The following is a 12480-nucleotide window of genomic DNA, read 5'->3' as shown; positions in this document are numbered from 1 at the left end:
GACACATCTGGAAACTAAGAAATACAGGAACAAAATGAAATTTGGCAGGACTCAGGTGGAGCTAGACCTCAAAGGGGAGACAGAAACACAGGAAAAAGTGTTTTCATCATAAAAAGAGAGCAAGAGACAAAGTACAACTGCTCCACACTCATAGTGGAGGTCTCTGTTAGGGTAGTTTAGACATGGCTCCAAGAATAAATCAATACTCAGTGCCTGGTGAGGGCAACAGCAAGAGCAAAATGAGAGCAAAATGTAGAAATGGCAATGATCCTCACCCATGTGATGGCCCGGGGCTGAGGGAGGCAGGTATTCCTCATAGTCCATCACTTGGAGAGCCAGCATCAAAGTCACCCTCTGTGACTGCAGGGTGGGAAATGTAGCACCTCTGCAAAGCCAGTGGGTCAAGGGTCTGCAAAGCCTCAAGACAGGTTTGAAGCTGGGATCATTTGGGACTTGGAGCTCACTACACGGAAAATGAGCCAAAAGCACAACACTGGCTCCTGCAAATTTGTGTCTCAAAGGGTAAATCCCCAAACCTGCTTCCTAGATAAAACAAAAGGATCAGCTGGGGAAGACTTCAGCAAATGGTGCCCCATGGGACACATCCTGTTGGAGTGCAAGGATGGGGAGCATGGGAAGCAGAGAGGCTTAAGCTGAAAGACTGCAGAAGTGCTCTGCAAGACCATGTGTTTGCTTTGGGCACAAAGAGCTGACTCCAGCCAAGCAACTGCCCAAAACCAATCCACTTCCCCATCCATGAGCCAGGGCCATGGCAGGAGCAGAAACTCCTGGCCTCGGGGCAGAGTAGGCTTTGATGCAGTGCAGAGTGGGAATTCAAACATAATGCCACATATAGAGTGGCTCCTCCACTGATGAAGCCCTGATTTTGTGAAGGGCATGTGAATTTAAGCTAAAGGAAAAAAAGGCCCTCTTTATATGGAATGAAAATGTCTAGACAGAGCCTTCCTGCTGTAACTGGACCTACATATACTGATCATGATACACCTGATAAAACTTTCCAGGTAGACAAGGACTAAGAAAGACTTTGGCAGAAGTTTCATCAGGAGCCATTTCAAAAGTCTTTAATCTCGAGAATTACTTATGCTATGTAATGAAGTCTGCCTTATGGCTGTTCATTACATGAACCCTGAACACTAGAAAGCAAGAGGATTTTCTCTGGCATTCCAACAGGAATCCACGGCATAGACAAGGCTGGCCCTCAGCGTGAGGTCATATCTCCCTCTAGCTGCTGGTCCCGGGGACTCCGCAGCCTTTGACCACCCAACTCCTGCACAAGCTCCCCTGTGACCTCTCCTGCGAGGTGGTGCTCCCAGTGCTGCAGGTTTTGGGGTCACTTCTTGCTGGCTGAAGTGCTCCTCCAAGGAGTGCATAACAGCTCATCTTTTGGGGAGGACGTACTCCAAAAGGGAGCGAGAGAGGCCAAGAGTAAAAGCATGAGGTTGATGGCTTCTCCAAAATAAGCCAGTGCAGGCTAGTCAATGTGGCGTGAAAAGAGCCCAGGACCCTCTGCAGAGAAGATATCCTACACCGAGATACTCATGGCTTATCAAAGAACCATAGAATCATTTGGCTCAGAAGGGATCTTACAGATCATCTTGTTCCAGTCCCCCTGCAGTGGGCAGGGACACCCTCCACTAGACCAAGGGACTCAGAGCCCCACCCTGGCCTTGAACACTTGCAGGGATGGGACACCCACAGCTTCTCTGGGCAGCCTGTTCCGGTGTCTTGCCACCCTCACAGTCAAGAGTTTTCTCCTAATATCTAACTTAACCCTGCCCTCTGTCAGTTTAAAGCCATTCCCCCTTGTCCTATCACTACAGGCCCTTGTCAAAGTCCCTCTCCAGCTCTCTTGTAGGCCTCTTTCAGGTATTGAAAGCCAGTGGTAGTGACTCCTTCTGGAAGGTGCCAACCAGGAATCCAGATGATCAACAACAACAACACACCAAAAAAAAAACTCCAAGAAAAAACTTTCCTTAACTGCAACTTATTTTGTTCAGATACATCTGGACATGTAAGTTTTCTAGAAGCACCAACAGGCTTTGAGGAGCAAGAGACAGAGAGCAGCAGGAAAAAATCAACACTTCAACGACTAGAAAGGGTCCAGCTGAAACACTCTCAACTCATGAAGCTCTAAAATAATGCTCCTCAGGCACAGCAGGAACTTTATCAGCTCTTCACAGTCCAAACACAATTTCCAGCTCCAATCACTTTTCTAAGCCAAACCCACAGGAGAAGTAAAATGGGACTTTTATCAGGCAGCTGAGCACACCCTGAGGCTCCTTATCCTCTAGTCAGGCGAGCTATTGGCAACAGGAGCTGGCTGTCATGCTATTTCCAGCACTGGTTGTAGCAGAGAAGTGTTACGGGGCAAACAGCACTTCAAGCCACCTTCCAGGCTAGGGCTGGGGAACACCTCAGACCTCTGCTAAATTCACCTTGCTTCTCCCAGGATCTCAAAGCAAAGCATGTCTGTATGGCAAGGCAATGGCTACAGCTCTGCTCTTCCCCTTAACCAAATCCTGGCTCTCCAGATCCCCTCTGCAACACCTGTAGAGATTCAAAAGAGCCTTCTCACATCACCTGAAGGCCCCTTTACATTGCCCATGGACTATAGAGGGGCTCCAGGCTGGAGCCAACAGTGGAGCATTTCTGTGACAGACCCTGGCAAGACTGGTGTGTTGGAACAGCCACACACACACACACACACACACACAGAGAAACACACAGTGTCCACCTTGCAAAGTTTCCCCTGGATTTTTGTTACCATGTCATCTATTAATTACCTAATTACATCTCCTAATTATGGGATTCCTCCAGTATTTATACTCATTACATAAATGGCGGCAATTACACTAATTAGGTTAATGATACAGGATAACAGTCTACAAATTGCTTTAAAGGGACACTCTCAAGGCACACAGGCCAAGGATGCTCCCTGGCAGGTCAGCTGGTGGGTGGCATGCAGACATGCTCCTTCACCCTGCGGGGATGCTGCTGTGCCTGCTGCTGCCTCCTCGACTGGCCTCTACCTGAGCACTGGGGCTGCCACTGTGGGACCTCACTCTGTCTGACAGAGAGTGGCTGCAAATAGAGCTACCAGGGAGCTAAGGAATCCTAGAATCATAGAGCAGTTTGAGTTGGAAGGGGTCTTAAAGCTCATCTCTTTCCAACCCCATGCCATGGGCAGGGACACCTTCCACTAGACCAGGTTGCTCTGAACCCTGTCCAACCTGGCCTTGGACACTTCCAGGAATGGGGCAGCCACAGCTTCTCTGGGCAACCTGTGCCAGTGCCTCACCACCCTCACAGTTTAGAAATACTTCCTAATAACCAGTGCTCTGGTTGCTTCCACTGAAAACTGTGGTCCACTGCTTAAGCATGACTCTCCCTAAGCTGGAAAGCTGAAGCAAGGGTTGCAAATATTTCTTCTCTGGTTGTATGGAGACCTGGGAGGAGGAAGGCAGAGCACCCGCGCCCTTCCAGGCTCCCCTGCACCACTTCTGAGTGCACCGCAAGTCCTTGAGCCCTGCTTAGCTGGATGCGACCCAGTTTCTTGCTTATAGGCATTTCCAAAATGGGAGGTTTGAAGAGAGGGAATCCAGCTCCCGTGCTCCAGAGAGAGATCCCCTGGAGCTCCAGTGGCACTCTGCAAAGACAAGCATGCCCTCGGGGTGAAAGGCGAGCCACGGGAGGCTGGAAGGAATCTATTTTGCTGAGCGCCCTACTTACCCAGATTTGCTGGAGCCTGAGCGGCGCATGACAAGGTGCTTGCCCCCATATCTCACCCAAAAGAATCCTAAAGCAGCGCCAAGCTCCATTACTCTCCGGAGCGGCCTGGAGCACCGGGAGAAAACTTTCTCGCTTGGATTCAAATGCAGGCACTTCTCCGGTGGAACACGGGAGCCTTTTGCAGCACTTTGGAGTGTGATGAATGGCCCTTTGTCCTGCAGCCACTACAGAAAGAGAGCGTAATTACCCAAACTGGAATGCGGCCAGGACGCAATTTTACGCGGAATGAATTCCTCCCCCCCCCCCTTAAAGTGTTTGCAAATCCCCCTTTAAAGATAAAATCCCAGAATAAAATCCACCGCTTGCTTCAGAATTGGCCCAATTCCATTATAAGTCAAGTGAACAACTCCATTTTGCACCTTTAAGGCCATGGAGCTCTCTATGTTGTGCAAGAGATTTCATTATTGGCAAGGTTGAGGAATGCTGATTTCTGCTACTGAACTGCTGTCTTAGCCCTAAACTATATCCCTGTGTCAGCTGCCCAAAGACATGTGTAACCAGGTCCATTTTCTGAAAGATATACAGCTGCATGCAGGTTTATAGCCTGTTCCAGCAGGACATGGCTGGCACTTCCAGTGGAGCAGGCTGACCAGTCTCCACTCTAACAGGCGGGGTCTATGGCTCCAGCGGGAGTCTTGCAGGAGCGTATATCGATTGTAAATAACGTCTCAATATCCTATAGTAGGTCATAAATCAAAAAGGGGTTGAAATATCTTTTCTCCAAGGGACTTTTTTTTTTAAAGGAGTCTATTTCTTGTTTAGTAGTTTTCTTTGTAGAGTTACTGTGTCGACCTTTTACCCCAAGTGCCAGGTTTGAATTGAGGCTGGTGATCCCTGCTTGACCTTCCCCAGGGATGTGCTGCAGCTCTGCAATGAGTCTGGGCCCCAGGTATCCCATGGGAGAATAGTCACATCTCCCACCTGGGCCAAACCCCTCTCCCAGGTGGTGCCCTTTGCCTTGCTGAGCAAGTCAAGCCCCACAGCAGCCACATCTCCCCTGGTCACAGTTGATGGCTTCGGGAAGAGTCTCCCATCAAACAGCATTAGAGACACTCACCATGGAGATGGACATCTTGTAGTGGCTGCAGGACACCGAGATTCTCCCTGCTGGGTATGGACCAACACCATCTTCAACTTCTGTGCAGCATATTTGACTGATATCAACCCAGAAAAGAAAAACAAGTTTAGAGCAATGAAGATAGCAGCTTTTCCCCTCTACCATGTGCCATAAGGGATCCCACCGAAGGCCTAACCATCATCCCAAAACTCTCCTCTCTTTGGGAATAAAACCCAACCCCACATGTGCCTCCAAACCACATGTGCTGGCACAACAATGCAGCAAAAGGAACAACCTGAGAGTTTTGTCCTGCTGGACGTGCCACTGGCACAGCCCTCAGCCCAGGGCTCGAACCCACGTGTTGTTATCAACACAGGACATGAGGCAGATGCAGCTTCCAACCCACCGTGCACAGCCCTGTGTCTCTCACCTCCTCAGTGGCCCTGACTTGCAGAGCCATTTGAAATGGCTCAGGGCAGAGATACCTTTTTTTGTCACATCTCTGTAGGGCTCTGTCACAGGGGCTACCAGTTCCTCAAATTGCTGCAATGTGCTGGAAAAAAAATTAAAGAAAAATCCTTCTTTGGGCAGCTTTTAGGGGTATGGAGCAGAGGGAACTGAATACCTGACAGAAGGACAGAAAAAAACCTAATAGTTTGGTGTCCAGAAAGTCCTCTAAAATGATCCAAGTGGAGCTTCCCTGTTGCATGACCCCACATGGTACTTGGAGACACCTACAGTCCCTCTCTCAGCATCCCTTGTGTGCCACCAGCAGGAGAGGGGACAGGCCACCCTGATGGCCACAAGCAGCAGGACACAGTCCTACTGCTCCCTCTCCAGCACTGCCTTGGTAGGACCAGGGCAATACTGATTTCTCCAAGTCCAAGAAGCATTTGAGCTTGCCTGGCAATAAAATCAAGCCCAGAGAAAGGTGCAACGGGATCTCCTGGGACTGAAACAAGAGCTACGATCTTTAAAGAAGCCAAGAGGGAATAAAAGGGAAGGAAGGGTGGGAGGGGAAGAGCATTTACCTGCACAAAAGCAAGAACATTGACAATAACCCAGCTCAGCTCCAGTTTGCATGGGAGACTTTGGAGAAGGGGGTGGGAGGTAAGATGGGAAATTACCAGGAGCTTAAGAAAATATATATGTAAAAATTAAAAAAATAAAATAAAACTGTATAAGCATTGACTAATAATTTCCGGGCTCTGCGCAGATGTCATTAATGACCCTTTTTATTCATGCAGGAGTTCCCAAAGAGGAGCATAATGTTCCATTAGTAATAATTGAGAAAGTCTCCTGTCGGGATTATGTCAAAACCTAGAGATGCTGCTGCTGCCAAAACATTTTGGTGACAAACGTGTGAAGCGTTTGACAGAAGGTGCCACAGCAGGTTGAGGCGGCTTCAGGAGGGGAATCCTAGGAGAAAAGAGGTGGGAGACAGCAGCAGGGTGGGAGCTGAGCACCAGCTCACTGGGAACATGACTCAGAGCCCACCTACTGCAACAGCTTTGGGGTCATGATGATGACCGTCTCTGAGACCAGCTTTGGGCTCAGAGATGCTGCTGAGGACTGCTCAAAATTTGGGCTGACCCATCTCCTCTCCCCTCCCCGCTCCCCCTGCCCCTCCCCCAGACTTTTGCAACACATCTGCCATGGCTCAGTGCCACTGGACCCTTTCATCCAGGGATGGCTGTGTCCTCTCCCACTGGGGACAGGCAAGAATGTTGCAACACCCTGAATGTTTCTTGCTGCTTCTCACAGCCCATGGGCCAGCAAGTGGGGACCACTGCAGCCACAGGCACAAAAGGCAAACCCAGCTGTGAGCAGCTAACCCAGTGTTTCCCAGTTGAAGAGGATGGAGAAAATTTTGTGTGACACAAGCAGATTCCTCCCTTACTTTTCAACCCACAGCAAATCTGAGCAATGCCTTTTGAACTATGAAACACCAGCAAAATTTAGACAAATAGGAAAATAAATTTCATTTACCAAACCTTTCCAATTTATAACTGGCATATCTCTTTTTTCACCCAGCAGATGCAGAGCCCTGCGTGACCACAGCTGGTGTCTGAGCACCAGCATTACACTTCTGCTGCACAGGCACCACTAGAAAACACAGGGAGAGTGAGAGGCTTTCCAGGTTCAGTACTTTTCTGAGAAAGGTTAATTAATGCCTTGCAAGAACCAAAACAACACTTCCCTTCCTCTGTCCTCATCCCCCCTCACCAAGCCCCTCCTGGGACTGGAGCCCTCAGCATTACCTACCCTACATGCTGCTCTTCCAAACCAGAAACCATCTCCACACAGCTCAGCACCACAACATCCTCAGGCCTGACAGACACAAGTTACAGGGCTTGGGCAGAGGGCCAAGCTCAGGAGAAGAGCATCAGGGAGATATGGGAAGGGGTCCACAGGCATCAGCAGGGACTGGGGATAAGCCAGGCAGATGGCAACACAGGGAGAGCTGGAAAAGCCATCCTGGCTCCCCATTCCCACACAGGAAAGCTTTAGCCCCCTTGAGCACAGCTCCTCCTGCCATGGGGAAGCACCCATAGCTCAAGCACCATGAGCCACACATTCCCCCCTTGCTGCACAAAACCAGGCAGATCACATTGCCCAATCTGCCCCCACTGCCAGGGGGGTGGAAAAAGGGAATTAAATGCAAGCACTGTCCTGGCTGCAGCCAGGGAAGCCCAAGCCAGAGCACCTCAAAGTCACCATTATACAGAGCCATGGGCAGAAAAAAAGTTTGTCACCACTGTATTATTTGCCCTTTTAGAGCAGAGAGATATTTGGAGCCAAGACATCGGTTCAGGCAGCATGTAAAGCAATGAAATTCAGATTTGGATCCAGAGCTGGAGTCTAGAAGCCATCTCAGTTTGCAGGAGCTGGTTCAGGCGTGTTTCTAGTCCCCAGACCACAGCAGAAGGGCCTCTCCTCCCTGGGGCAGGAGCAGAGCAGCTGGTACTCTTCAGCCCAGTTAACAGCCGAGGTCTGGCCACCACAGCCAAGGGCTGCTCCAGATTTGTTTTCTAGTGGTTTGTTCATTGAGAGGCTGCCAAAGTGTTAGCAAAGAGAAATGCACACTGGCCAGATCCTCCCCAGCCCAGCCCTGCCTTGCACCAGAGCAAATCTGCTGCAAGCCGGAGCGAAGGCCCTGCCGAAGGAGAGCGTGCGCTCGGTGCTCTGCTCTAACCACCTCCCCGAAGTACAGGGTACATCCCAAATGGCTCCAATTAGGGCAACCCCCTCAGAGACAAGCCCGTGGGACCCACGTACCCACCCCACAGAGTCCTACCCACAGGTCTGGTGTAGCTGGAAGAGCCGTGTCCTCTCCCCCGACACCTGTGGGAACGCTGCAGCTCCCGGCCCCACCGCGGTGGCCGGACGGAGTCGGAGGCAGCAGTGCCATTGAAAAGAGCATGAAGGCTGATTGCTGTAATTGAGCCTACCAGGGGAATTTCGGTCTGTGGGAACGCACAGTACATCCCAGCCTGCAGGAGCGGGGGTGGAGAATACCCGAGCTGTTCCTTTCGAGGACTAATGATGATGGGTTTTTGCTAGGACTCAAGCTGGCATGGATGAGAGCTCCCGCAGAGCGCAGAGTCAGCCAAATTAAGCGCTGGTCGTCCCTTGGAGAAATCCAGTCTAGAAGAGTTAGTCACAGGATGCTGCCAGCCTGGGTGCAGGCTATGCAGAGGAGGAGGCAGCAGGCAAGGAACCATGTATCCTTGCTGGATTCCTACTCAGGGTTCAGCTAACCCTGGTCTTACAGCCAGGGTTATTTAGGTGGCAAGAGGCCAAGCACAAACGGTAAGGTGATTCAGATGTGGGCAAGATGATGCTCAGGTCTCTCTCCTTCTGTCACCTGGAGCCACAGGGCAGGTCAGTGGAAGGGGGAAAATACATAGCCCTACATATGCACCTTTATGTGTTCTTTGGTAGAGAACCTGCACCACAATCGATGCCCTTTTTACCATTTGGCCCCTTTTTGGGGTTCTGCCAGGCTTATAAATTTACTTCCCTGTGCATATGTATAAACTTACTCCAACATATGGTCAGATATGTGCTAGCCATTTCCGAACTATCCTGTAAAGGATTTAAATCCTGACAAAATGTGAAGTGCAGGTCTCATCTCAGAAGTCTGTGGTCTGGAAGGTGAGCATGGCAGCTGCACTGCTTTCCTGACTAGCCTGGAAAATAATTGCTAAAGGATTTAACGTGACTGTAAATAAGTTTGTACTGAACTGATTCTTTGTAGCCAAATCCAGAGAGAAGAAACACAAGGAACACATTGCTGGTACTTGTGGTTAATTGCTGCCTTTTCTTTTGGGTCTACTTGGTTTGAAATATTAAATGCAGAAAAAACCATCTATTTTTCCTCCATAGCCTGTCAGTAGCGGAAGTGAAATATGGGGTTTTTTCCTCTCTTTTTTTTTTTTATAAACAAGGAGTATAAACTGTTTTATAGTAACTAGATAAAATTACACAGTATTTTACTCAGTGGGGAAAAATATGGATCTCTGTGTGGCGGTATTTCTCCTATCTTTCTCACTGGCTGTACGTTAACATGACGACTCCACATAACTCAGCCTTGCAGAGTTGTCAGGGACATCTCTGAGCTCAGACACCCTCAGGTCTGTCCCATCATTGCCTCCCGCAGGGCTGTCCCCAGAGCAGGTGACATGGATTTTTAAAAGAGTTCTGGGGTTCCATGTCCCTCCCTCAACACCCCAAGAACCTGGGGAATAGTCCAGGAGTGATAGTCACAGGCTGAAGCCTGTATTTCACATCCTGCAGTGGCCCACAACCAGCCTTTACCCTGCAGAAGAGCTCTGGTCCAGCCCAAGCTGTCACATCGTCACTTGGAGAGGGATAACAACAATAGATCAGGAAAATACACCAACTTTTTCCTTCAGAACCAGCAAACCTATGAACAGAAACTTTCTTTTCTCTACAAGATCAAACCTTCTGCCCCCAACACCAACTGTTTTGCTCCAGCACGCCGAGCCTCAGCTCCACACTGCGAAATGCTCTGGCAGACCTCCTGCCCTTGGCAAACTCCAAATCTTCCACAGAAGCAGGGAATTTTTGATTTCACAGTGTTTCTCCCTTTGACCCTGAACTTACTCTAATGACTAGCCAATATTACAGAATCAAAATATCTCCATAGCATTTTATGTGCATTCTCATGGTGACTCTGAAATTTTGGCTTTTCATCACAGTGCTCTGCAGAGGCATTTTCCAGATCTTTACAGAGGGTTAAAATTCACTATTTTCCAAATAGAAAAATCCTGTGCATTCCATATGAGTCTGTTAAATTTTGACTGAACAGTCAACAGCTGGTTTAGGTCAACCAAACTGAACATCTGGAGCCACCACAAATTTTTCCAGAGCCATTTGCAAACAACGAAGACCCACTAGTGTCCTTACCTTTGGGCTCTGTCCTGCCACCTCCACAGCTTGGTGAGAGCTGTGGTGAAGGCAGAGGTGCCAGTTCCCCTCCATGACTGCGGTGGGAAGGAAGAATGAGCTCACTGTCAGTGCCTTCAGCCCTTCAGCTGTAAATCCAAAGTGCGGAGCAGAAAATCACAGAATGGTTTGGGTTGGAAGGGACCTTAAAGATCATGAAGTTCCAACCCCCCTGCCATGGACAGGGACACCACGATGTACAAATGGCTTTAGCTTTCCCCACCGGTCACTGAACCCCCACCACCTTTAAGAGCAGAAATACAGAAGCACATTCCTAATCAAATAAGCTGGGTTTTTATCACAAGATGCAAATTTTCATTCAGAGATGAGCACATCCATCCCTTTGTACAGACCCTTGCACCCACACTGATACCATCTCTAGTGCTACCAGAGCATCCTACTGCTTCAGATGAAAACGAGAGATTTTTGTGATTATTTTTTAAGTCGTATTCTACAGAAGAAAGAAAAAAAAATACAAGAGAGGATTTAATCTAAAAGTTTCACAGTCTGGAAGTCACGGTTTCTCCTGCAGTGTTAGTGCCCACTGTGCGGGGCTGACCCACGGGATTCTGGCGTAGGACGTGGTGTGGAGCGGGAGCAACGCTGCCTCAGCATCGCCCGTAGAGGGAGCATCCTCGGGGAGCCGGGCAGGGCTGACATCTTTTCATCAAAAGTGTTGAGCTTTAAAAAAAATAATATTTTTTTTTCCCAGACAATATAAAGTATTGATTTTAAAGTTCGTGTGGTTTTTGGTTTTTTGTTTTTTCTTGTTTTTTTTTTTTCCCCCTGTCACTCAAAGCAAAACAGGCAGCTCTGGGTTAAAACATTGAAAATGGATGTTTTGTGAGGGGGAGGGGGAAAAGAAATGGGGAAAGCAATGCTTTGCCCACCACTGCGTGTTTGTGGTTGGTTTTTAGTTGGATTGAATCAAGCAAATGGTCACTTTTCCATTTCATTTTGTTATAACGAAGGGGGGAAGAGCACTAATATTTCAGCGAAAATAAGATTCTGCAGTCTGCCAGGGCTCAAGTGTTAAACAGCTTTTCAGACCTACTGGATACCACTCTGAGTTTGAAATGTGAAGCCCCACGGCTGTTTTTCTACACATTCTTAGTTTAATTTCCTCGCAAACAGGCTCCCAGCCTCCAGTTACTTCTCCGCGATTCCTCCCCCCCCCACACACACACAGACCCTTTGGGCGCAGCCACAGGATTCCCGCAGCTCCCGATCTGGTGGAGGAACGTCCTTTTAATTCACTCTGTGGACGGCCCAGTTAGCATCCCAGTAAATGATTACCTCGGGGAACACTCGGTCTCAGGACTCGGCAGCCAGCTGGGAAGGCAGCCGGCACACGCCCCACGTCCTCGAGCGGCTCTGGAGAGCCGGGAAGATGGAGGGCATTTTCCCGGCGAGGTGATGACGCTCAGGTGGCCGGGCAGCACAATTAGGCTGGGAGAATTACAGATTATCCCCGGTTTACAGCTCCCTGAGAGAAGAGAGGGGGAGAAGCACAATAAAAACACGATCAAATCGTTTGCTCCGCTGTTCAAACTTCTGGACAAGGCGAGAGATAAGCACAGCTCCACCCCCCATCTGCATTTGATCTGTAGGGCTTTGAAATTAAATATTCTCACTGCAACCAGCGTAGCTGTGCCCTGCTGAAAATCACTTCTCCAGGCTCTCCCACAGCGTGGGGTTTGGGGATCCCTCCACTCAGCACTTTAAGAAGCAAAAACCCAAGAAGTTGCTGAGACCCCTCTGGTCCGGGTGCACCACGAGCAAGGGATGGTCTCACATCAGGTCCTTTCCTACCTACAAGGAGAGGCAAGAGGTTTGTTTGCTTGGGCAGGGGGACTGGAAAACATCAGGGGACCAGGCAAGAGCTGTGCAGGAGATCGATGTCCCAGCAGAGACACAGCCAAGATACCAACATGGCCCATCACGAAGCCGTTCTTCCACCTCAGTAACCTGTTGCCACCTTCTTCTTCTGAAGATCTCTCTCTCTGTTTGCTCCCTCCAAAATGTCTTTGCAATTCATGGGAATGTGGCACAGGCAAATAAAGCCACACTGAGCCCACACTGCAAGCAGAAACTGTGACCCTGTTGCATTCACTGCCAAACACAGGAGGGGAGGGGGCAGG

At 49.3% G+C, this 12480-nt stretch overlaps 1 protein-coding gene and 1 long non-coding RNA gene across 2 annotated transcripts; both read right to left on the bottom strand.

Moving 5' to 3' along the window:
- Positions 1-625: 625 nt before the first annotated feature.
- LOC135418717 (uncharacterized) lies at positions 626-9527 on the bottom strand. Its single transcript, XM_064664285.1, has 5 exons — positions 8147-9527; positions 5298-5420; positions 4868-4964; positions 3751-3974; positions 626-3667 (listed from the first exon to the last, which is right to left on the bottom strand). The coding sequence occupies exons 1-5, from the start codon at positions 8353-8355 to the stop codon at positions 3394-3396; spliced, it is 927 nt and encodes a 308-aa protein (XP_064520355.1). The 5' UTR covers positions 8356-9527; the 3' UTR covers positions 626-3393.
- A 1285-nt stretch (positions 9528-10812) lies between these two features.
- LOC135418718 (uncharacterized) lies at positions 10813-11938 on the bottom strand. Its single transcript, XR_010432632.1, has 2 exons — positions 11636-11938; positions 10813-11020 (listed from the first exon to the last, which is right to left on the bottom strand). It is a non-coding gene; the product is annotated as an uncharacterized LOC135418718 (long non-coding RNA).
- Positions 11939-12480: the final 542 nt, after the last annotated feature.

Source organism: Pseudopipra pipra, chromosome 9 (assembly GCF_036250125.1).
Source record: "Pseudopipra pipra isolate bDixPip1 chromosome 9, bDixPip1.hap1, whole genome shotgun sequence".
NCBI lineage: Eukaryota > Metazoa > Chordata > Aves > Passeriformes > Pipridae > Pseudopipra > Pseudopipra pipra.
Note: the sequence above shows the minus strand (reverse complement) of the source record. Positions and strands in the feature narration are given on the sequence as shown.